Genomic DNA, 25079 nt, shown 5'->3' with positions numbered 1-25079 from the left:
GTTATGTTTTTATTTAAAACCCAATATTGTGCTAAAATTCTTTATTTATGAATATAAAAAAAAAAAACATATTGATTTAAACCAAAAACATAATGCCAATGGAATAAGTAGTAAATATCTATTCTATCCTTCATAATTATATGGCGATTCAAAATAAGAATACTATTGCTAAAACTATAAATTATTAAATCAATGTCAACTAGAGCAAATACTGATTTGTTTGAATTTACAATAAGTATAACTTCATTCCAATTAAGTAATAACAACGTCATTAAACATTATTCTGAATAACAATACTAACAGCCTATGGCAGTTTTTGTTCAAATACAATAAATTATATTTAAAATACATCTTTAATATCTATATTAAAATGCTTTGGGTAGACATCACGTCATCATTATATAAAACGATATTAAAATTAATACAACCATTAAGCACAAAATGAAACCCGTACTTCGTAAAAGAATTTCGCATCTCACGCAGTAAACATTCCAATAAAACGTAACATTACAAACGTCTTTCACATCCGCATGCATTATAATAATATCTCGATAATCTCGACCAAAACAATTCTTAGATTATTTTAGTGTACAACAGTCTGACCAAGCGTAATAACGTAAGGGCCTCGTAAACTATACCTAGTCAATTTTTCAGCACATACAATTTATTTTGGCCTTCAAACATTATACTGAAAATACTTCAATGAGTAAGGATCTACAATTCAGATGCGTTTTAGACTTATGTGTACCACAGTCGAAGTCTTTAAAAAGCAGGCAGAATTAAAACAATATTGGCCTTACTTACGTTTAAAAGTTTTTGTGGTAAGACGGTATAAATTTAAGAGCAAACCATAAAGAACAATGAACAATGTAATAAAATTAATTGAAATAGACTACACAGCACAATTTTATAACATGATCCAAAGTTATCTATTTAAAAACGGATGGCACAGGAATATTGCTTGCCTAGTGAAGATAAGATAAAGTTCAACTCTACAATAATTTTATGAAATTGGTACTACTAAAGGCAGACATATTGGAACGGCATGGCAGACAATATGCCACCTACACAGACCGCTTATACTCTGTATCATTTTGGACATATACTGGGATTCAATTCTGCTAATGTAATAATGTGAAAATTGGATAACAATGCAATCTTGAGTCGTGATTGGATTTCAGTTGGATATCAATCAAATGTCGCTTAAGTAGAATTAGCAGAATCGAGCCCCTTATAGATAGACGTTTACAAGAAATACCGTGACGTGCTAAGGGATCCATATAGTCCAAAACCAACCCAAGAAAGCATTTTCAAAGCCACAACGTCAATTTAAAACACTGGATTTTATGTCATATTCCTTCGTGATAAGTTTGAATATCCTTTGGCAAAAATTTCAACCCTCAACCATGCCGTCCCTACATGTAGACCCTCAATACGATCATCAAAATTTAACATTCACTCCGAGGCCCCTGATGCAGTCCATATAAAACTATCTCGCTATTGTTTGTGTCAACTGGAGCGGTGTTGCGTCGGCAAGTGCCAGGCCGCGAGAGTGGCGCCGAGGAGTGTGCCGAGTAACGCGGCCGCGCAGGCGCCGCTCTCGAACAAGAGTTTAGGAGTGAATACACCCCAAATCATTAGGTGACGGCAGTGGATTGTTGCTGAGATCGCGCATGCGAATACCTGCGGAATATTGAATAAGGTTTTAGGTGTTTTCCTTGCACAAAAGAATGTAGTTCTAGAATAAGATAGCTCTAGGATTTTTTAATACAGTACCTATGTTTGTGTACTGAACGATCAGTGATAGGTAAGCTAGCTTAGCTGTTAGCGCTTTGCAATTCAATGAAAAGTAGGACACGACATTTTTTATTTGTTCGACCTAAATAGATAACTGTAATTTCAGTTTCACTAATGTGCTTGCCGTTTCATGAGGCATTCCAAGGTATTTCTTTACACGTTTAACTTTAACTAATTCCAATTAAAATGTGTAGCTTCTTTAAAAATATTCAACGTTTTGGATAATTTTCAACAATGTTTTATCTACATACCCTGACTGCAAAGCAGAGCATAAACTTGAGGCACAATGAGAAGACAGCTGCTAGTTGTGTGCGGGGCCCCACTCGGGCCGCACCGTTCTGACCCCATAACGCTAACAAGGGTACCGCCGCACCAAACGCGAATAGGGTACCTGAAAAGTTAAATTACACAATTTAAAATTAGATTTTTGGATATTCTTCTAAGTTCAAAAATCATTTTCTAAGTTCAATCAATATGAAGTGGGTAACTATTAGTTACTTAAACTTTCGCAATATTCCTTACAATACAACAAAATACAATGCATTTAGTCCATAATTCATTTCAATATTTAGGTGTGTGTAGGAAATAAATAAACCTCTTACCAAATAATTCAAGTGAGACAAGAGAGGCAGTGATGGGAGGTCCAATGTCTAAATAGTTAGGATCCCCGGCGTGGAAGGCAGGCGCCCATCGGACATGGCCCAGAGTGGCGTGATGCCCTGTCGCGTAGAAAGCATAAGACGCCAATAACGCCCACATACACGCTACACTTGAGTTGCATCGGGTTGCCAGTGCTGAAAAATAAATAAAAATCAGAATTAATTGAGGCTAAAAGATTAAATACAAATCGAATGTAAAAAAATACTTACAAAACTTAATCGATCCTTCACTCTTCAGATTAGCGACTAAATTCAGCGCTAAACACGCGAGAATTAATGCTAATACAGCTGATGGAGCGTATGAAACGCCTAGCACTAATGTATTGGCGACGAACAACATCAGACCACAGGCCATTAGAGGCAGCGTGGCGCCGCGACCTTCGCGCTTCCATAGCAATGCCAACATGACTGCTAGAGAAAGCCAAGCGGCCCTGGCTAGCAGCTTCGCACGACTCGGAGATCCTAACGACCCGTAACCAGTCGCCCAATGAGAACAGGCCAGCAGACCAGCAGCCACAGTGCAATAACCTCGCCAACCAACATGGCGCCGGCATATAGCAACCACAGCTGCCACAGTTCCCATGCCAAGTACTAAAGCCGGCCTTGAAGACTGCCCTGTGGGGACACCAGCCCCGGCCGTCCAACAATCTCCTTGTTCCTCCCTACAGCCTCTATAAGACCTAGTTCCCGCCAATACAACACCACACCCGACCCAATATAACAAAGCAGTTGCATTTCCTACATTCCACGCCATTAAACCTAGCACAGTCATAGACAAGAACGCGAGGGTAGCGCCTTCTTCGATGATATAACTGTTTGATACTAAAACAGCCGCCGAAGCGACCAGAGCCGCGCGTGCGAAACGTTCATAGAACTGCGACCGTCCTTCATACCATCTCTGAGCGATCCCATCCCAATGCATAATGATCAATATGCAAGTCACGCACGCCGATACAAGACCAGTGCTCAAGATGATAGCATGTTCCAAATCTTCTAGAACTTTAAAGTAGAAAGCTGTATAGCAAACTCCTACACAAAGAGCCATCGAAATAAGTCCAGTGGGGACAAAAGTACTAGCAAAGACATTGGGAAGCCGTTCCATAGGAATGCCTTCTGTTATTAACCAATTGAAAAATATTGCCAATAGAAGAAGTAAGAGAGCTCTGAGCATAGACAGAGAGTCAAATTCAACCCAAACTTCACGGAAGACATTGCGTACGTTGTCAACTAGGGCCCTGGAACAAAAATGAGTCTTATTTACATTCCGTAAAGTTTGAGAATCGTTTGTTTATAGCTTGGTGTGTGTCCGCATTACCTGACATCCGCAACGTAATTATTTAGCTCGTCCTCAGTCTCGACGGTGGCGGCTTTGTGTAATTGTTCCCGCGTCGCATTGATAAGATGCGCGAGTCGGTCGAGCGACACTTGTTGTGATTCCTCTCCGTAGCGGATCATGTATTGTGTTATCTATTGACGATGGCATTATGTTATTTAAATATGCTGAATATTTTGTATGATAATGAGCATTAGTGCTACTGCAGTACATTAGTCATGCAAGATAAAATTCTAACATTGAAACTGTTTGTCAAAGTTACAATTTGGACAACTTTATAAAAGGAGATAAGACTTTTTATTTTAACTAACCTGTTTTAAATTATTGGTCATATGGAGCAGAGTGTGACTGATACTAGATTTAGGTAAGACTGGTAACAGCAGATGTCCTAGGGAAGGCGCCGGTGGTGGTCTTCCTAACGCCGCACTGAGGGTAGGCGCTAGATCAGTCTGTTGTACTTCAGTGCCGGTCAGTATGTCGGCCCCAGTCCCGGCCAGGCCTGCGCCTCGGTACGCGAAGAATGCTGCAGTGCGTTCGGCTTTGCTTTCTCCGCCGTGGTCACCTGATTAAGGGGAATACCTTTGTTGTTTGAATAAATAGAGACAGCATTCATAGCAAGACATGAGCTGTTTGTGTGAGGCATACTAAATGGTTGATGAGGTCCAAGAATTGGTACCACTGGGGTGTTTTATAAAATTCTCACTCACATTCATTCAAAAGGGAAACTTGTTATGATGCTGAATAATTACCTCACACAAACTAGATCATGGCTCACTGTGTAACGCATAACATTTGCATGCAGAACCTATGTAGCTTATAAAACATAAAAAATATATGCGTTCTAATATTCCTATCACCATAATTAGAATGATGTAATTAAAAATTTACATTATTTTCGTATGTTAGTTGTAGTTACAAAGTTGTTATTCATAAAAAAACTTAAGATTAGTACAAAAATATAAAAAAGTTACAAAATGCAAAACAATAATAATGGCAAACTACAGTCCCTATTGACGTAAATTCTAACAGAAATGCTTTAGAATCACACACGTAGCAGCAAATTATTTAGCCTAGACAAAACATTGTAATGAACACACAAAACTCATTATATAACTACATTGCAAGCAATACTAATTGATACCTACCCTCTGAGTCGGTCCATTCATGTGAGTCTAAAACAATGTGAAAAATTTGCACCTTTACTTAATCAGTACAAGTACAATACAGATTTGGGAAAATATCTATGGATTTTTGTCTCCTTCCTTAGACCCATATTTCCTATTTATGTAACTGTAATTTTTTTTTTAATTTATTTATTTAAATCAGGCATCTAATCAAAGGCCCATAGAAACTTAATGCATCTTTGGGATGAATGACTGATCCACAGATATTTACTAAGGTAATTGCAATACAATGTACGTTTACTCTTCAATAACTTATCAGAGTGAATTTAACATAATTATTATTTCTAAAATTAGATATTACATACTCTGAAAATACTTCATTAATATTAAATATTAGATACATTAAATGATTTTACAACACCTTAACTAGTAGTGTGTTCAGACTATTACATACCTGTTTCAGTCATTCCATGGTCTCCAACCACAAACAAGAGTACATCGGGTGGCAGCATAGACATTACTTTCTTCAGTCTTACATTAGTTTCATCTAGTTTCCTGGTCATCTCCGCATGGTTGGGCCCGTACCGATGTCCAGCGTGATCTACGCCCAAGTAATGTGCGACAAGCAAGTTCCAGTCATCTCTTCTAAGTTCATCATATATTTTTGAGTCAACCTCTGTAATAAGATGTGAAAATGGTTGATTGGTATTCTAAATTCAAATATAATGAGGGTAAGGTTTATTTAGGCTTATTAAGGCCTTGGTAGTTTTGATGCCAGCTGGATTTATTAAATCTAATTTAATTACTGTTCTGTTGTAGGCATACAAAAGATTACAAGATATAAGTTCAAGATAATGTTTTACAGATAAAATACCAAAATCTGTGCTATGATAAAGGGTTTGAATACATATAGGACAAATGTGTAATAGTCTTATATGTATTTAATTTTATTCAATTTTTGATGCTTTTTAGTTTCAAGTTTTTTACTGGTAGTTTTTAATTTAAATGTAAATATTATTTGTAAATATGTTAATAAACTTCTATTACTGTTTAATTAAGTAATTACCTGTGTCAACCGTGTCAAGGTCCCAAGTATGGAATGAATACATAGCATGAGATCTGAGCCACCGCTTTGGTAACAAGCGGGACCATGTGTCATCTCCCAGCAGTACTGCTCGCCCACCATTCTTGGCCACCTAAGTGATGTAACACTATTTAATAATGATTGAGATAAAAGTTAAACCATAACCCAGAATCATGAGTTTGTCTGACTATTTCCCACTCTGTTAAAAAGGCACGATTGTCTATTCATGTTCAAAAATGTTCAAATCTTAAATTAAGAACACAATTTAACAAAAGGCATTATAAAGATTAATTACCTGATCAATGATATTGTCCTCCTGTAACTCCATAGCTGCAAAGTTAGAGCTTGCATCAATGAAAGTGGGCAGCGAGCCTGTCGCCAGCGCCTTGACACGCTGGAGCGTGGTGGTCGGAGGATCAGCCATGAACCGGTAGAGGCGCGCGCGATCCGGCCACCGGTCCAACATCTCACGCATCACCGGCAACCGGTTTTGGTAAGGCAGCGGATTCGTTATACTCTCGTCGTACTCCGTGAAGTCATACCGCAGAGCATCCACTAACAAAAACACCACCCTGGACCGCTGCGGGACGCAAGCCAGTGGACCCCCAGGCACAGACAAAATTCGCCGAATCTTTTCATCCTCGTGACAATAATCCTTCACAGTAGAATTTTCATGGCCATCACATCCAAACTTATCGAGCGGCACACATTCAGTAACATCACTGAGAGTTTTACGGGATAACAGGAATCCATGCCCGAACATCAGCACCGCTGACAGAACCAAGTACGAAAACCAAACTAGATACAAAATAAAATTCCATTTTTCTTTCATGATTGTAACTATTGAAGTTGAATAATTGTTTTTATTTCTACACTAAATAATAAAATTTACTAAAATCGGTACACGATCCATTGCATTTACAAAATTTGCATTGATTGACAATTTGACAGTAAAATGAAGTGACAGACCTTTTTTGACAGTCAGTTTAAGGTTGCCAACAAAATAAAAAAGCACGTGCGATGACACAAATCTTCCTCCAATTTTTTATATTTGCAAAAATTTCATGATTATTTCTTTGATGTCTAGTGTTTTCATAATCCTTTTCTAAAACAATAAACATATAATTACTGAGATTAGTTAAATCATAGAAAAAAACAAATTCTTTGAATAAACAAGACTGTTATTGACAATGTAGAGTTGAGACTTGAGAAGAATTACTTTGACTTTGACATATCCAATTTATCATTTCGTATAATTTGCTCCAATTCTACGTAGTTTTAGCATGAATCTCTAAAGCAATAATACTACATATCCTATTATTAATTCTATTTGTGTATTATCCGTAATTAGATTTATTTCCCCGAAACATAACCTTTGTCGCGGTAAGCTTTTGTATCTTCAGTCTTCAGTACTTATATACAAACTTTTCTAACCTTGAAGTGAATTTATGATTGCAAGTAAATAAATAGTGTGTGGTTATCTATCTGATGCATATCGCACATTAATAGTATGTGTTATATGAGCCGGAATATAAAATGTCTGCACCATCTAAAGTCAACAAGGAAAACTTCCGTCTTCTGGATTTGTCCAGTGACGAAGAGTCTGAAGATTTGCAGCTAGAAATAATTCCTAGCAGGAAGAAGAAAATCACAAGGTTTGTAACATTTCAGTACTATAAGTAGTTTAGTTTTAAACAGTTTATACCAAAGCATATATTTTAGAGTTGGTATATTCAAAAGAAATAACAAGTATGGTATCCACAAGGAGTGGAATACAATTATATATTTATGAAACAAAAGAATATAAGGGTCTTTGATTAGATATGATTAATGGAACCAATTGTTTTGTAAAAAAAAGCATTTTCGTTACATATTACTTATATTCAAACTAAATCTTTACAAAGTAAGTTTAGAACTACACTAAAATGTATTTTTTCAGCCAATGGGTCTTTATAATGGGATAAAAATTTGAGTAACAATCCACATACAGATCTATATTCTAATAGCAACTTTTCGATACAATATGATACAGGCTGGTCACCTAAAACTACATAAAACCTTCATGTTAACAAATTGTCAATGGCTTACAGACGTGAGCGCAGCAGAAGCTCTGCCCCAGCGGCTCTAGAACACAACATTGGTACAGAAGTACGATGCGCACTCCGCTGGGCTGTGAGAGGCACTCTCTTGCTGTGGCTGCTCATGTTAACATGGATTTGTGCAGCTCTCTATGACCAAGTTACTACAATGAGAGTGGAAATTGGACATGGTGAGTTTTTCTTTAATTTTCTAGCAAATTGATATGCCATAATGATGACTGCAAATTTGTACATATATTATAATGAATTTAGTAAGATACCTTTTTCTTATTCAAATCATAGAATAATTTCAAATCTGGCTTAAGTCCGAGTCGGACTCGCACCATGTCCTGTTTTATCCTTTGGGAGCATTTTCATTTTGAATAACAGTTATTTATGTGGGGCTACATATTTTTTGGCAATAGGATATGACAAATTATGGACTTATCAGGATAATGCTGCATGTCCTTCCCAAATATCAAAAATGATATCCTGTTTAACAATAAACTGCATAGTGTGCTAAATACAGAGAAAAAAAAAAAAACAGTTTTGAATTTGGAACCAACAACAGTTGAGGAATATAATTACTGGTTAATGTTAGGGTCTTGATGCGCAAAAAATTGTTTACATCATTTTTTACTAACAACTCACAAAAAAGATATAGATGGAGCTGAAAAAAAAGTTTCTGACAAAAAATGACTTGAGTGGTTCTTATATTTTTATTTACAATGTTATTGTTATTCTACAACAATAAGTTGTAGCTCTTATCAAAAAGTATTTACTACTATGCATATTTAAATAATGACCATGTCAAATACCTATGTATAAAGTTATAACATGCAGTAATAACATATGATAGGAGACTCGTAAAGTAAGACTTAAAGCGATATATGTATCTTTTGTTTATATTCTTACTTCAAGGTATAAAAAAGTTATTTATACAACGTTATTTTTTGTTTGTGCGAAACCTGAATATAGTTTGTTCAGAATCAGTAACTGAATCGATTCCAATAGTTTTTACACCATGTTATATTTTTTCCCAAAATTATCTAAAAAACTTTGAATGTTGGACACCACAAATAGGTATTTATTCTCGCACAACAAAGGTCACGGCGAGTTCATAGCGGGCGCGAGCGCACAGTGCTATCGCGTTGCGCTGCATGTGTGCGTTTTGTGGTGATTATGTATTTTTACGGACACTCGGACAGTCCCGTAACTTAACAAGCTTATAACTTTGTGATTTTTCATGATACGGTTTTGAAGTTTCGTACATAGATTCTTTACATAAAAATACTAGATAGGTGTATCAGGTTTCGCATAAACAAAAAATAACGTTGTATAAATTGACACAAAAAAGGCTTTGTATTTTTTGTTGTTGTTTTAAACACGTATGTATATAGATATATTAGTTGTGCCTCTCTGAGGAATTCAAAGGTCTCAAGGCAGTATGTGGCGTGAGGAATAAACGGACACGTAGCAATTGATACACACTAGTATTTAAATTAAAGTATCGGCGTTCTAATTGAAGGGAATCGGAGTTCTGATTGGTCCCTGTGGGCAGTAAATAAAGAATAAGAAAAAAAAACAAATTGTCTCTAATTACTTTATTTTTTTAATAATGAAAATGTACAGTATCTAATACTGTAAAAATTTTTTTGTTATTACTCATCATAAAGAACCAGATTTCTTTACGAAAACTTAGCCATTAGTCTTGCATTTTCATTCGAAATCTTCTCTGCATTTATACGCCAAAAGCAGTAAGCATAGCAGTCACAAGATACACAAGCGTCTAGCATGTCTACGGGCGTCTAGTAGCGCTCTAATTAATTTAAATTGTCATGACGTTGTTGGCGTGTGTTTCGTTACTATTATTGTACTACACTACGAACATGCACTGTTTGTATTAAAACGTGTTTTACGCACGGAATCCTCTTCCATTCAGCCAAATGTGGCTTCTAAACCCTTTTCAGCCTTTGAGAACGTATGCTTTTGTTCCTTAAACGGTTATTGATTATATCGGCCTATGGAGCTTGTGTATTGAATCCATTAGGATACCAACTCCATACAGTGAATGGTGAAAGAAATATATAGGTAGATAATGAAGAGGCAAAGAACCAGTAAAGCTATTAAGATGCCTGTTACATTATTATCATTAAATTAATTATGATTGGTTATAAAATCAGGTGTGATGATAGTGGAATCATTCCCAACCATTCCCAACAATTTAATTTCACGAAGGTACAGTCTAACGAAAAAGAATCGACTGTACCATAGTTGAATACGTGCGCCTAAACTGACCGAACAAAAAATCTATGGAACGCCAACTCTGTCTGCACAGACGTAGGACTTTTATTAAAAAGCGTAGGACGGTCTCGCCCACGCACGGTTATTTTTATCTTTTATATAATGAAATGCCGGAATTCAGGGAGACTGACAAACTCAAATAAAAATTAACAACATGAAAAAATGTTTTAATGAACATGGAACACGGGTTCCGCAATTCCGGACCTGTTCGGCCAAGTAATTAAATATTGTTCAATTTACAGCTACTGCGCTCTTGAGTAATTAATGTAGAACAAATTAGGACGCCGGTTACGCTGCCGTAGTAAACACAGAAGTCTAGTTGTGACTGGATACGGTAGCGAGGTATTTATGTTTTAGTCTAGCACAGACCAGTGTGACCATTGTGTCAGGCAATTAATTCTTGTAAAATGTGGTAAAAAGCAAAGGTATTTTTCAATTTAACCTAAAATAAAAATATGAAAAATGTTAAAAGTAGGTAACAAAACCTACTTTTAACATTGTTCAAGATTGACTGGATAAGATCATAAATTGTTTTCTCTACATTATTGGGAAAAAGATATTTGTCTGACTGAATGAGGTCTCAATAAATCACCATTGCCATTATCGTGAAAAAACTAGACTGTCAGCCAAATGGAATAAAATAATAGTTCGGTTTAGATACTTTCGAATGTCTGTTTGTGAAACTCCCCTTAATCGGAACTGTCAAAAGTTTAATTTTGATCCCCTCAAAAACAAAATCAATTTTTGTCAATCTCAAAAGCTATCTCTTTCATGTGTGTTTATACATCACGTAGGTATTTCTCATCCAGTATCTGTATATCTGATGCGGTGTTTTCTGTACGCATGCGTCGCCGCGCCTGGGTGACGTCACGGACAGTTCTGGCCCTTACGTCGCCCTGGACCCTTGTTTCTTACACACGGTTCACAAATCACACATTTCGGAAATTTCCCGACCAGTTTTCGTGCTCCATTTAAAATTGTGTATTCCTTTCAAATTGTTTAGTGAAGTGTAAAATATTTACCAGTGTGCAGTGAGTAGGATACGCTCTACGCAGTCCTCCGTATGTTTGTTTGTCCGTGTGTTTACAGTTGTAATTTCGAGTAACAACAATTGTTAATTAGATCAGTATCTTCCTATGCTTGTGTGATGCATCCTGTTGGTTAAATAAATAAGGATTTTAGTATTGTTTCAAATACAATGGTGTCGCGAGTCGCGGGCCCTCTGCGCATGCTCGGTTTTCATTCACCGCGTCCGGTCTGCACGTAGGTCGATAATGCCACGGAGCCTCTCTAGTAAATAGTGTTATCACACCTCCTCTTCGTTGTTTTATCGTGGCTTATGACGTCACAAGTCAGTGCGCAAAATTAAGGTGTAATCATATTGTAGGCTTCCATTTTCTCCGTGGTTAGAGTTCAAACTTACTGCCTTGTCCAGTTTTTCCGGTTTTTAAATTATTAGGGCTGATTGGTAGATTTTCTTTAAAACCCTTTTTATACCCTTTATATCATATTATGAATTATTGTGGCAATCAACATTTCGACTGATAAATTATGATTATTATTCACCTAAACTTAAAAAATACCAGTTTTGAAGGCACCTTCACAGTATACATTACTTACTTGTTTAAAATGATGTTAGTTATGTAAATAATAGACATCGACCATTCTATGAGAAGGTACTAATTCAAAAAATAGTCAATGGTCTTCCTTAGCCCAACGGATATTATAATGAAACACATGATAAATAAGATAACACTTAAAAACTTGAAATTGAATTGTATTCCAGATACATTCATAAAATACACCACACATAGCCAAAAACTATCCTTACCTAATCAAAACTTTTTTAATAGCTCTGTCACAAAATTAACAATCGATTTTTTATGCAAATCGATTCTCGATACGCAAGATCAAGGCCGCCTTTGACAATCGAGATACGTCTTGATCCGAGTCCAATGTCATCGTGTAAACGACCTTATACGTGCTCGAGCGAGATATTACGCCGGCCGTATTTCACGCGTATCGCGTCCAAGTCTAGACTAAGGTTTCAGTCTGGATCAGTGTGTCTCAATCTTTGAGCCGCCAAATCTATGAAGAAAATTTTGAATTCGTGTTCTTAGCGGACAAGAAAGGGCAGAGGGCCAGATAGATAGATAAGACATGAAATATGATAAACCCAAAATTAGGAGTAGGTAATCAGGAATTAAATAAATGCGAAGCCGAAAATAGATCTCAGTGGCGTGCACTTGGAGAGGCCTATGTCCAGCAGTGGACTGCGATAGGCTGATGATGATGATGATGATGATGAAATCTAATTATGCCTGTTCAAAATACGGTTCAAAAACTAGCTACGTATTTCAGTAAGTGTTTTGAAAAAAAATAGGTCGACATAAAAATTGTGTAATGAGACTGCAGCTGATGCCAACATTATCAGCCTTATCGAAAACAAGTAGGTATGGATAAATTACAAGAGTAGACGATAAGAGCGAAAAGGTTGAGAACCAACGCTTCAGGTAACATAGACTCGTCTAGAAGGAAACGACCAAACCCGGCCTAGGCGTCTAGGTTCCATCGTGATACGCTTAGAATTGTAAGCACTAATTTACATAACTTGAATATGTGATCAAACACAATCAATGTGATCACGATCACGTTCCCTCAGCGTTCTAATATCATACAATGAAGCTGTTATTGTAGCCATTGCGTCATTTTGTTTACTATAAATCTGGACATATTTTTGTACGGCGTGACTATCAATTTTGCCGATTAATTCACTAAGAAATTGTACTAATTCTATGTCAAAAATTTTCATCGTTTCTATTGCAGACTCATTTCTGATATCTAAGGCATTCGTGTTTAACATAATTCCATATGTTTACATTTTAATTTTATCGGTCGTCATGAATGAATCGTCACTGTGAAGCGATAAAGTTAATCCTAGGATTCGTTTCACAAGCATAAGCGCGACTTCAGTATTGGAAAGTGTACAAACCGACTGTAAGCGCCTTGTAAACACACAGACAAACAGCAGTTGCAATTTACACAACATTGCACATGATTATACCTTGGACTTACTCTTAGCAGCCTGAGAAATAAGTAGACTACAAGCAAATCGTAATTTCATATTCATATGCTGAGTATCATTTACGGTCATTCGGCAAGTAGCCGCGGTGCGGATCACACGCGTCAGACCTTCCAAAGTTTTCGATCGTCTCAGGCGTGAAAGTGAGTGCGTGGTGCGGGTGTGTGCGGATGCGTTTGCGGTAGCGTTGTGGTGCATTATGGAGAGTGCGGTGCACGCGACTGTGCCGCTGCGGGTCGGCAAGAAGATGAGGAAGAGGCGGGAGCTGGATGCTCTGGTCGGGGGCGGCGGTTCCCGAGGAGGCCGGCTCCTGTCTGCGTCCAGCGATGAAGGGGAGCCCTGGGGCCGCCGCACGTCCCGCCGCCGTCGCTCCAGACCCTTCGTCCGCCTTGCCGCAGCCCTAGCTTTCTGCGTGTGTGTAGTGTCAGCAGCCACCGTCCTCTGGCTCTTCGTCGATGTGAGGAGACAGATTGCTTCGCTTCGCATTGAAATGGATAGAGGTTTGATCATAATAAAATTCATAAAGTTATTGTGATTAGTAGATAAAGATTATTTACCAATTACTTCACAATTGAAAAAGCTGCAGCAATTATGTCAATAGATGAAATACACACTTAACATAAACCACTAGAAGCCAAATCTATCAATCAAGCATTATTGGACTTTATACAGTAACATTCTTAGCCTTGAAAATACAGACAATTAACATAATTAAGTTTGAAGGACATTGCTTTCTTAGGAAGCGCCTTCGAACTGCGTCAATACTTTTAATGATCATCTGTTTTAATGTACTTAGGAAAGTAGCACCAGTATAGTAAGTACTTAAGTAGGTACTTATTACTTTTGTGAAAGGTCCCTTTTAATATTAGACTCCTGAGCTGGGTGTCAAACAAATCGATCTCAATATAGCAACCACTGATATTGAAACTGGTATGAATAAAAGGAAGGATTTAGTCAAAAGCAAACCAGCCTCCAACAATTTTTACCATTTGATATTTAATGAAAACAGATAAAGTCATTCGTGTTAATAACACCGGAGAACGTCAAAGCGTGGGTGGAAACTCATCTCGTTATGTAAAGCCATTCGCGCGCTATTACTTGGATTCTCATACAATGCTAATATTCAACAATGGAATCACACCTACGCTGTACGTCTATTTTGCATTCACAATTATCTTCCTTTCATAGTGCAGAGATGGTATTTACTTTGATTATGTCTGTGTTGTGTTGATCTTTTTTTATTTAAGTTGATTGATGTCTTTAAAATAATAACTCGTAATACCTAATTTGATAAAGCAATCATTGTTGTGTGTTTGTTCTAACACGTTAGCCTGGATGTCAAAATGGAATAGTTATCGCGCTGTTGCAATTCATGAAGCAATCAATTACGCCAATGTGCCATTACTATTACTTAATTGATTGAAGTCTAATTGACTATCCTCGAACTGTATTTTTCTGTCTTATTCTATTTCTAAAGTTATGGTGGCACAACGATTTTTTTCTAGTCTCCTCTAATAGGAGCTTGTATCTGTATGTCAAAACTTCACAAAGTGACCACTAGTATTCTTATTAAAATACTTTGTTGCTCTATATGCGAGTAAACAATACAATGGAATCCCACAAAGGACCAAGTATACGGTGCAGCATTTTATGCTTAGCTACTGACCGTATGAGTAAAGAGAACTATACAGTTTATTTTTGAGACTGCAGCAAACCATACCGTTCATGTGTAGGTATTTCTATTAATGCGTAAGAAGAACTTTGCGGAAATCCATAATCACCATGTGGTAGGTACCTACAGTGGTATACATAGCGTGTGCTGTATCTAGTGTCTACTTCAAAATGTACACTTCACAAGAAATTATAGCAATCTATGTGCCAGCCACACTAATCAACTTGCCTTGACATTGAATTGAGTTAAGTGGTCAAACAAATAAGGAACTCACAGTACCTTTATGTCCATTTAATAAGTAATCGTTTAGCTGTGACTTCCTGGTCAAAGGGTACAGGTTGCTTGGTAAATATACCAGTTATTATGTTTACTACTCACGAGGCGTAAAAAGCATGTACTTAAAACGAGACGATCAATAAATGTAAGGTCATATCGGTACCTAATATAGTACCTTGCGGTAAGCCTCTTATAATCTTGTGCGGAAACACTGAGGAAAACATTATACTACATAATAATGAAGTTGTTTCAAATACATGAGAAAGCTTTGCCTATAAATTATACCGAGAAGGTTCTTTGTTGCAATTAACCTTCCTATTCTCGGTGCATACTTGTATCGAACGAGATTGAAAAGTCTTCATAAGCTTATCCTATTCGACTAAACTACGGGATCTGTCATCCACAACGTAATATTTCCATCATTTGCTTCTCTTGCTAAAAGAGCAAACAAGATTGTTTATTCAGATAATTAATGATTTAAAGTTAAACAATAACACACACTACCAATAATGACATCACCATCATGCTTCCTTTAAAACAAGAGTATTTTCATGTCCTAAATTAATTATAAGCAAACAAATCTTTAGCATTATCAACAGTCTTCATATTGTTTACAAACTATGCTATTTCCATCAACTATTTCAATGAACTGAATTGTATTTAAATTATAGCTTGTAGGTTCATTTATTCTTATTATTATTCGTTACAATTACTGTAATAACAAAGCCACATGGCCATTGGAAAGTATTTACCCTCGGGCCGCCTTAGTTCCATTACTTTTGTTATGCGTGACGGCGTCAAAGTCAACAGGTATACAAATTATGGATTACTATGTATGTATAGTCATGTTACACTACATGGAATTAGTTATGGGAACAAATATAATGACCACCATAAAATGCTTTGATATATTGATTTCGGCTTATGTTTAACTGATCACCAGATATAGTAACAAACAGCAGACAAAAATAGTAAATGATCACCAAAATGAAACTCGCATTTTAATGTAAAACTATCACCAAAGTTTTAACACTTTGCTATCCTATTTAAGTGAAATTACTCCAAAATAAATCATGTGTAAGCCAAAAATAGTAAATGATCACCAAAATTAAACCACCATTTTAAAGTAAGATTATAACCAAAGTTTTTAAATTCTGCTATCCTATTTAAGCAAAATGAGTCCAAAAAAATCATTGTTATCCCAAAAGTAGTAAATGATCACCAAAAGTAGTAAATGATCATCAAAAAAGTTTTTACATCTTGCTATCCTGTTTAAGTAAACTGACTCAAAAAAAATAAGTTCGGCCTGATAAAATAAATGTAATAACATTATGGGGACCCTTTTCCTGCACTCGCGTGGAAAATTGTCTATTGCATGCCTCTAAACAGTGCGATAAGAGTGTATTGAGAAACACATTCTTCTTCTTCTTTCTCCTGCCCTGTTCCCAATTTTACTTGGCGTCGGCGCAATATGTCATTTTCTTCCATTTTCCCCTGTCACTCGTCATACTGACACTCACGCATGCATTGCAAGCCGGACACATAACTTAATATGGCATCATAATACTTTATTTGGTTATAAGCCTACATTTTATGGCAATCACAGTGACTTATTTAGGCAAAAAATAATACATTAATTTGGTCGTCAAGAGTTGGTGATCATTTACTAAATTTGGTGGTCGAATACAATTTAAAGTGAAGTCGTGACTAAAATAGCTGGTACTATTACATTTTTAGACTTTATTTTTCTGGTGTTCAGTAGATATTTCTGGTTGCAAAACTTAGGGTATCAAAGCATTTTATGGTGGTCATTATATTTGTTCCCATTGATTTCTGACACTTACGCGACCCGTCAGTCTGCCCGTGACCATGGATGCTGTAAAGGATCCGAAACGTCGGGATTAAATAATATTAATATAACGCGATAAAATCCGTAAAAGTAGTTTTATTTAAATGGTTTGATACCCTTAGTTTTGTAACCAGAAAAATCTACTGAACACCAGAAAAATAAAGTCTGAAAATGTAATAGTACCAGCTATTTTAGTCACGACTTCACTTTAAATTGTATTCGACCACCAAATTTAGTAAATGATCACCAACTCTTGACGACCAAATTAATGTATTATTTTTGCCTAAATAAGTCACTGTGATTGCCATAAAATGTAGGCTTATTACCAAATAAAGTATTATGATGCCATATTAAGTTATGTGTACGGCTTGCAATGCATGCGTGAGTGTCAGTATGACGAGTGACAGGGGAAAATGGAAGAAAATGACATATTGCGCCGACCCCAAGTAAAAATAATATTAAAATTGGGAACAGGGCAAGAGAAAGAAGAAGAAGAATGTATTTCTCAATACACTCCCTCGAAAACACACTCTTATCGCACTGTTTAGAGGCATGCAATAGACAATTTTCCACCCTAGTGCAGGAAAAGGGTCCCCATAATGTTATTACATTTATTGTATCAGGCCGAACTTATTTTTTTGGAGTCGGTTTACTTACGGCCAGTTTCTTCATTAAAAGTTAAAGTTATGGCTAAAGTAATGTCTAAAGTAAAAGTAACGGTCAAATTCAATTTTTCTATTAGTTTTGCTGTCACTTTAGCCTTGAAAAAACGAATTTGACCGTTACCTTTACTTTAGACATTACTTTAACTTTAACTTTTGATGAAGAAACTGGCCGTTAAACAGGATAGCCAGATGTAAAAACTTTGATTATCATTTTATATTAAAACGCTGGTATAATTTTGATGATCATTTACTACTTTTGGGATAACAATGATCTATTTGGACTCATTTTGCTTAAATAGGATAGCAGAATTTAAAAACTTTGGTTATAATCTTACTTTAAAATGGTGGTTTAATTTTGGTGATCATTTACTATTTTTGGCTTACGCATGATTTATTTTGGAGTAATTTCACTTAAATAGGATAGCAAAGTGTTAAAACTTTGGTTATAGTTTTACATTAAAATGCGAGTTTCATTTTGGTGATCATTTACTATTTTTGTCTGCTATTTGTTACTATATCTGGTGATCAGTTAAACATAAGCCATTAGTTATTTGTTGTCTGCCCCATACTGGGAAAGACGAAGAATTTTCGCGTGAATTTCATATTACACTGCTTTAAAAGGGATTCATAAAGTGCCTTGCTTTTAGTAGCGGATTTGCGGAATTTACGCCTGAGTTTTACGTTGAAATTACAAGCAGAATTTTTGGGTCCAAAAGTTAATCGACTATAAATAAACACTCAGGTATAAAGTTATTTTTATCTGAGAAGTAGGTTATCTGAGTTGGTCAAGGTTCTCAATAAAACTGTCAGATTTATTATCTCTAAATACCAAATACGAAAACTATTGGATCATTGATTTCGGAGCTCTGATTCGGATATTTGATTTGTTGTCTTGATAACAGGAATAATGTTAAAGGATTTTTTCACTGCTTATTGGGCTGACTACTTGAACTATAGAACTGTATATTACTCTATTTCTCATAGTAATCATCAGCACCACATTGCTTGAACATCCAAGATTTAAGCCTAAACCCTATTCCACATTTCTCAGAAACGCATTACCCCTTTGAAACGCAAGTCGTTGCCAATCTCACACATGCGAGGAACATTAAGACTAAAGACGATCGCATCCTACTGACGCACGTTTCCGTCAACCCGGTATGCTGTTTAACGATGTACAGCTGAACCATATTGTTTTTATTAATCTTTAGTTACTACTGCGATAAAAATAACTTGTGTTGGTTACGTTGAAAGATAATTGTTGACTACCTACGTCGATAATGGAAATGTTCTGTGTGTACGATCGCGTTATTTTTTATAAGTAAATGTTGTATTGTCTATCAATATTTACGTCTATTTTACTTTCCCTCACTAATACAAACCTATGATCATGCCTTCTCTAGTAGAGAGAAGGCCTTCGTCCAGATATGGAACATAAAATAAACCATCAAAGATTATGATGAAGATAACTTATTTCTAACTAAACCAGTCACTAAAACACTTCATATTCCACAACCCCAAGCTATAAATAACGTCATGCAACCTTCTTCCACAGTATCAAGAAGCAGCAACAGTGTAGACGACGCGTTACAAGTATGCCACACAACCGCCAAGGAGTTGCGCGCGAACGCCAGCGCTTTGAGCGAGAAGTTCGCACAGTTAGACTTGGAGCACAAAGAACTGAGCCAGCGGGTTGCTCAGGCGGCCCAGGACTTGGCTGTGGTGTCCAACCAGCTGTCCGCAGCTCCCAAGCTAGCTGACACGCCGCGAAGACTTGCGGAACTGCAGAGGACAGTCGCAACTTTTGGTTCACAGGTACAGTATCTATATAACATTCTGCGGCTGTTTCCAATATTCCATCTATCTGTTGTTGGCTTACTAGAGAAATTTTGATTTTAGCTCCATACGAAATTCCTTAAAGAACATATAGATAAAATTTGGGGTTCGGTGTTTACAATACCTTGTAAAGATTTCAGTATTATGTTTGCTCAATAGGCCACTAAATCCTTTTTTCAAATTAATCAGAATTAGGCAAAGGTTTTAAGAAGAGTGTTCCAATATATTAGGTCAAAATAATTTATTGTTATGTGCCATCCATTGTTAAGAAAGTATATTTCGCAACATAAAAAATATAGTTATTGTAAGGTCAGATAAACTGTCGTATAAGCACTATTAAGATAAAGTGTCTGATCATGTGCTTTTGTTATTTAGGTCATACATTTATCTCTTCTATATCTCGTTGTAACGATGACATTACTTACATTTGTTTGAAAAAATATGTGATAGACATAATTATAACACTAGAAATAAAAATAAGATAGCTATCCCGCAGTTTAGATTATCTAAAGTACATACATCTTTCATGGGATATTGTGTCAAATGTTATAATAAAATACCAGACAACATTCTGGAACTAAATGACATGCGGTTTAAAACTCATATAAAAGCCACACTTTGTAAGCAAGCATATTATAAATTAGAAGATTACATTCAAGATAAAAATGCTTGGAAACATGCTGGTCCTGCTCCATAGGACATACTTACAATATCTAATTAATTAACAAATTAAAATTACACCAGCAAATAAAATTGTATTCATCTTTTGATTATTTGTTTGTAACTTTGTACCAAAATATAAACCAATTTGTAAATGTGAACACCATGTAGCATTTTAATTGTCACTTTATCCTCATTTGTCTTTGCGATTCTACATGATCTTCGCATGCTTTTACTGTATGTATCAATACATACAAATTGTAATACTATATTATTTTTAAAAAGAGTAACCATGGAGTTTCTTGCCCGTTCTTCTCCATAGGAAGCTACTTTTGGAATGGGCAACTAGAATCAAACTTAGTTATAATTTTGACGTTCATAAGTGCTTGTAAAGGCCTAAATGAAATAAATGATTTGACTTTGACTTTGACAGTCTATTGAGTGTTAAACTGTATAATCTTCAGTTATCATTGTCAACATTAGTAATGGCTGTAATCTATTTTCTTTGTCCTTAGTATGAGTGGGATTTGTTCCTTTGTTGTCTGTGAAAGTAAAGCAGCTATAAGCCGTAAAACGCTGTTGAACTTAAGTACTGATATATTGAGGTATCAACTTAGTGCATTAAACATAATATACCAGTTGTAAGCCCTCCATTTTTGTTTTGTATATAGCATATCAATCAATTATCAAAAGTTAATTTAGAAAAATCTGACCACTAAAATTTGCTCTTTGTATAAAGTATGCAAAGTACAGCAAAAAATACTAACATCCAAATTGAGCATCTCCGTCTGCAATCAGGTAAAAATGGTCCCTCTATTTCCAGATCAACGGTTTCGACAGTTCAATAAGTTCGACCCACAAGCAGGCCTTAGCCGCGGTAGCAGGGGTCGAGGAAATACGAACACTTCTGCATCAGCTCGATGCGAAGGCCAACGAAACAATAGCCAACGTCACCGCCAACACGAAGAGAGACGAGGATCTCCGAAGTGACGTCGGCTCGCTTAATACCACGCTCACGAGTAAAATTGAGGCCTTGCAGATCAGGATACAGGAAATATCCGTAAGTTTTAAACTCTTCATACATAATCATACCCAGGTTTCCGTAAAAGGAAAATTGAGTACCTACTGAAGTTATTAATGCAGATGTTTCCGGAACATTTTGGCGACTTAAAGGTACGTTTTGAATTCTTGCTGGCGGCTGCGACTGCTTAAAATCGGCCGCAGCTGCACTTGTGCTTTGTATGTATTTACATGAAACCGTTTTTTATCGAAGCAGCAGCAGCACGTGCCGTCGCTGTCAGATATGCGGCAGTCGCAGCGGCCAACAAGAATTCAAAACGTACCTTTATTCTTTGTACATATAGCTAGGGTTCTTTAAAGGAAAATTAAGTACTGAAGTTATCAATGCAGATGTTTCCGGAACATTTTGGCGCCTTGACTTCAATGCGACTAATTTACATTGAATAAAGGTGAATAGTTTAGTGGAGTGGCCGAAAATGATGTACGTGACGTTTTTGATTTGTGTGGAATTTAACGTACTTACATGACAATATTTTATATAGAGTTGTGTTTTATCACTTAGTAAGTGGTTTCAGTTTTCATGTTGAATGAAGTGTCGATTGCAACAAAACATGTCGGTATGATTTGGATACACTTTGCATACATACGAATAAATAAAAGTAATGGGTTGAATGTCGTTGATTATATTACATGGTTGATGAAAATTCAATGGAACAATTTATTGAAAGCAATCAATATTTTTTTTATGGTTCACAAATAAATTGCCATTTCACATACTTCAGACCTCATACCCCACATAGGTGCCTAATTACATTCAATATTAACTAATGACAAAAGTAATTAAGTGTGACGTGGTTGATTAAAATCAGCACGATTTGATGATAAAAACAATAGCATTTTGTTTTTATCAGACCAATTAGTAAATTATTAATCACATATATATAAGCAGTTAAATGAATGAAGACCGCAAGTCTAATGAAAATGCCATAAAATATGTACCTAGGCACGGTGAGTTGCACCTTTTAACTATGACGATAACCGGACCTTATTCAGTTGTCAAATCGCTGATTTGACCTACAGGCGGCAGTTTCACAGCTGGCTATATTTCGGCTTAGGTATAGTTAAATGGTGGAACTCACCTGTACACTCCCAATAATGTTCCTGCGCAAAAAAGGGTAATGTGTTTACCAGCGTATGTGCGTACATATGTGTATGTAGATTTGTACCTTTTTTGCAATACTGGCAATATCAAGATTAGACCAAACTCCATAGAAAAAATACGTAAAAGTGTTTTTCGCACAATACCATATATCACCGATTATGCCGTCAAGAAACATATAATTTCTGACTTTGTAATTAAGTGATTCTACAGACACAGGAGACATAGTTTTCTTTGATTAACAATCGCATTGACAGCCATTAATTAAATACTATCCGATGAGCTGTAATTTTATTTTGCAATTTTATAGATGTGCTGTGCACTTGTTTCTTGCAATGTCATTAGATCCAATCATCAAATTGATAAATTAACAATCACAAAATTCTATTAAAAAGAAGAATCATTTTGCCATCTGAATCTTAAATCTGTACCTACACAAAAAAATACATACCCAATTAGGTTTAACTTATTTTATATCGGGTGTGTCGTTCATAATCACATTAAATTCTATCACATGTACTTCATGATATTCTATAGCGAATTGTAAAAAAAAATAACATAATCCATTCAGTGGTTTAGCCACAGGACTCATTTTTCGTTTTCATAATTTACAACATCATGTGTAAAGCAGAGATAAAGTTAGGAGTATCGAATGTTTTGATCAGTTGACAGCTGTCAGTTTTCAAGGGAGAATTTCAGCTGTTTGTAATGACTGACTTCTATATGGTGTTCTAATTTTCGCACATTTTTATTCTATTTACTTTGTTTGAAAAATGCATTTTTTTTATTTTTACGTATTTTTCTTCTTTCTTTGTGTTAATCGACATATATTAACCAATATATTAACACATTTCATTTAATGTGATTATGAACGAGACACCCGATATAAGTATGTTTTGTATATAATATGTATAAGTATGCCTTTATTTAAAATTGCTCATAGTCTTTTTAAGGTTTTTCTTATTATGTAAGTAACTTTTACCTAGCATAAAATGTAAAGCTAGACTGTTTCTTATATCATATTTTTTACCCAGACTATTCTCGATGCTCTTATCGGAACTCGTACAATAGTACGTTCACAGTAAAATTCCCTATCTTTGATCTACGTCGATTATTGAGATTATAAGATTCTAGAACGATTGTACGATTATGAAGTACTGTTTACCATTATTATTTGTTATAGATTTTACTATATTATAAAAAATATTATTTTATACATAATAAGGCAGGTGCCTCTCAGACTTTTCTTACATATTATTCCATATTGTTGAGATATTATGTAATAGGAAAATTGTTAGACCTAACGCGAAATAAATGGGAATTCTTTTTGGAAATCAATGGTTGGTTAATGAAACAGTTTATCAAACCACAGATGCCTTTGATATACTTTATTTTCTCAATAGATAGCGACTAATTTGAGATGAAAAAAAAATAGTAGAAATAATGATATAGAATAATTTATCGATACAGCTAACAATATACATTCTGTTTAATTTCTAGAAGCCAGTGAGCACAGTGCCGCCGACAGTGCCGACCGCAGCAACGGCAGGCAGCACGGCAGCCGTCGTCAATGCTACCTCCACCACCACGACCTCGGTACCGCCAGGTAAACTATCATAACTATACATTTTTACTACTGTCTCGGCTAAGATTCTATATTAAGCTGTAATTTCTAAGTTCATTATAATATATAACCCACAGTATATATATTTTTTTATAAGTCGATTTCAACCAGACAGTTTTTTAATTATTCCTGTACGTGTGTATGTGTACATTGTTTGTAACATATATGTTTCTTTTTGTTACAGGGAAGCCTGCTGTGCTGCAATGAGGCATACTCAAAGCCGTCATTCCTCCAAACTCGTGAACCGAAGTCGGATGACGAGAGAAACGCTCAGTCTTGATCTCAATACGTCCACACGACAAATATACACACGTAGACGTAACCGAGAGACGGAACGAATACCCTCCAAGTATAATAAGCATAGCCCTGTCGCCGTCGACGACCAAACCTTCGACAGGACGCGAAATGACTCGGCCATACACTACAGTCAATATTTTTACAACAATTTTATTTAAGTCATCCTGTATATAGTACCCTTTTCTTGACATTCTAATTTTGATTTTATAATAAAGTTCCCTGTTTAGTGTTCGTACTTATAAATACGCGTTTTAATTGACTTGGTATAGACTACTATTTGACGGATGTATTAATTTTATTTATATTGACAGTAATTTTAGTTTGTAATTATTTGTGAACGTCTTTTATGAGATGTGTCAACGAAATAGTGATGTGAGATACACTAATGCAATATCGGCGAGTGAGAATTTCAGATACATTGTAAATATTTAATTGTAATTTAGTTTAATGAGCGTAGTTATACACACGCGAACGCACTGTGTGTCATGTTGTCGGTACGAGTGTGAGTTTTATTACTTGTAATAAATTATTGTTAATAGATCAGTTATTATTACACAGTT

At 35.8% G+C, this 25079-nt stretch overlaps 2 protein-coding genes across 6 annotated transcripts; one reads left to right on the top strand and one right to left on the bottom strand.

Annotated features, from left to right (window-relative positions):
• Positions 1-26: 26 nt before the first annotated feature.
• On the bottom strand, positions 27-6953 carry LOC124638086 (GPI ethanolamine phosphate transferase 3). Of its 2 annotated transcripts, XM_047174918.1 has the most exons (10): positions 6293-6953; positions 5980-6109; positions 5368-5589; positions 4935-4961; positions 4101-4351; positions 3772-3923; positions 2667-3691; positions 2400-2591; positions 2049-2188; positions 27-1683 (listed from the first exon to the last, which is right to left on the bottom strand). In XM_047174918.1, exons 1-10 carry the CDS (start codon positions 6827-6829, stop codon positions 1510-1512), a joined length of 2850 nt encoding a protein of 949 aa, XP_047030874.1. In that variant the 5' UTR covers positions 6830-6953; the 3' UTR covers positions 27-1509. The 2 variants fall into 2 exon arrangements, with proteins under 2 accessions (XP_047030874.1, XP_047030875.1); XM_047174919.1 differs by lacking the exon at positions 4935-4961.
• Positions 6954-7218: 265 nt separating this feature from the next.
• LOC124638090 lies at positions 7219-25074 on the top strand. 4 transcript variants are annotated; one of them, XR_006985329.1, is made up of 7 exons: positions 7219-7652; positions 8088-8266; positions 19479-19738; positions 21243-21479; positions 24099-24204; positions 24407-24588; positions 24620-25074. XR_006985329.1 is itself a non-coding variant. In XM_047174925.1 (6 exons), the coding sequence occupies exons 1-6, from the start codon at positions 7534-7536 to the stop codon at positions 24427-24429; spliced, it is 924 nt and encodes a 307-aa protein (XP_047030881.1). In that variant the 5' UTR covers positions 7219-7533; the 3' UTR covers positions 24430-25074. The 4 variants fall into 4 exon arrangements, 2 of the variants coding, with proteins under 2 accessions (XP_047030881.1, XP_047030880.1); XM_047174925.1 differs by having other exon boundaries at positions 24407-25074; XR_006985328.1 differs by lacking the exons at positions 7219-7652; positions 8088-8266 and adding an exon at positions 13300-13961.
• The last annotated feature ends 5 nt before the right edge of the window (positions 25075-25079 follow it).

This window comes from Helicoverpa zea, chromosome 17, assembly GCF_022581195.2.
Source record: "Helicoverpa zea isolate HzStark_Cry1AcR chromosome 17, ilHelZeax1.1, whole genome shotgun sequence".
Taxonomy (NCBI): domain Eukaryota; kingdom Metazoa; phylum Arthropoda; class Insecta; order Lepidoptera; family Noctuidae; genus Helicoverpa; species Helicoverpa zea.
The sequence above is the reverse complement of the archived record's forward strand: the minus strand, read 5'-3'. Positions and strand labels throughout refer to the sequence as shown.

What these genes read in the sequence shown, in the direction of transcription:
- LOC124638086 (XM_047174918.1), bottom strand. Translation starts at nt 6,829, where the DNA reads ATGAAAGAAAAATGGAATTTTATTTTGTATCTAGTTTGGTTTTCGTAC. An exon ending in CCATGGAATGACTGAAACAG is followed by an intron (nt 4,962 to 5,367) that starts GTATGTAATAGT and finishes ACATTGTTTTAG; the next exon opens with ACTCACATGAATGGACCGAC. An exon ending in TGACCAATAATTTAAAACAG is followed by an intron (nt 3,924 to 4,100) that starts GTTAGTTAAAAT and finishes CATCGTCAATAG; the next exon opens with ATAACACAATACATGATCCG.
- LOC124638090 (XM_047174924.1), top strand. Translation starts at nt 13,661, where the DNA reads ATGGAGAGTGCGGTGCACGCGACTGTGCCGCTGCGGGTCGGCAAGAAG. An exon ending in TCGCATTGAAATGGATAGAG is followed by an intron (nt 13,962 to 19,478) that starts GTTTGATCATAA and finishes CTTCTTCCACAG; the next exon opens with TATCAAGAAGCAGCAACAGT. An exon ending in TCGCAACTTTTGGTTCACAG is followed by an intron (nt 19,739 to 21,242) that starts GTACAGTATCTA and finishes CTCTATTTCCAG; the next exon opens with ATCAACGGTTTCGACAGTTC.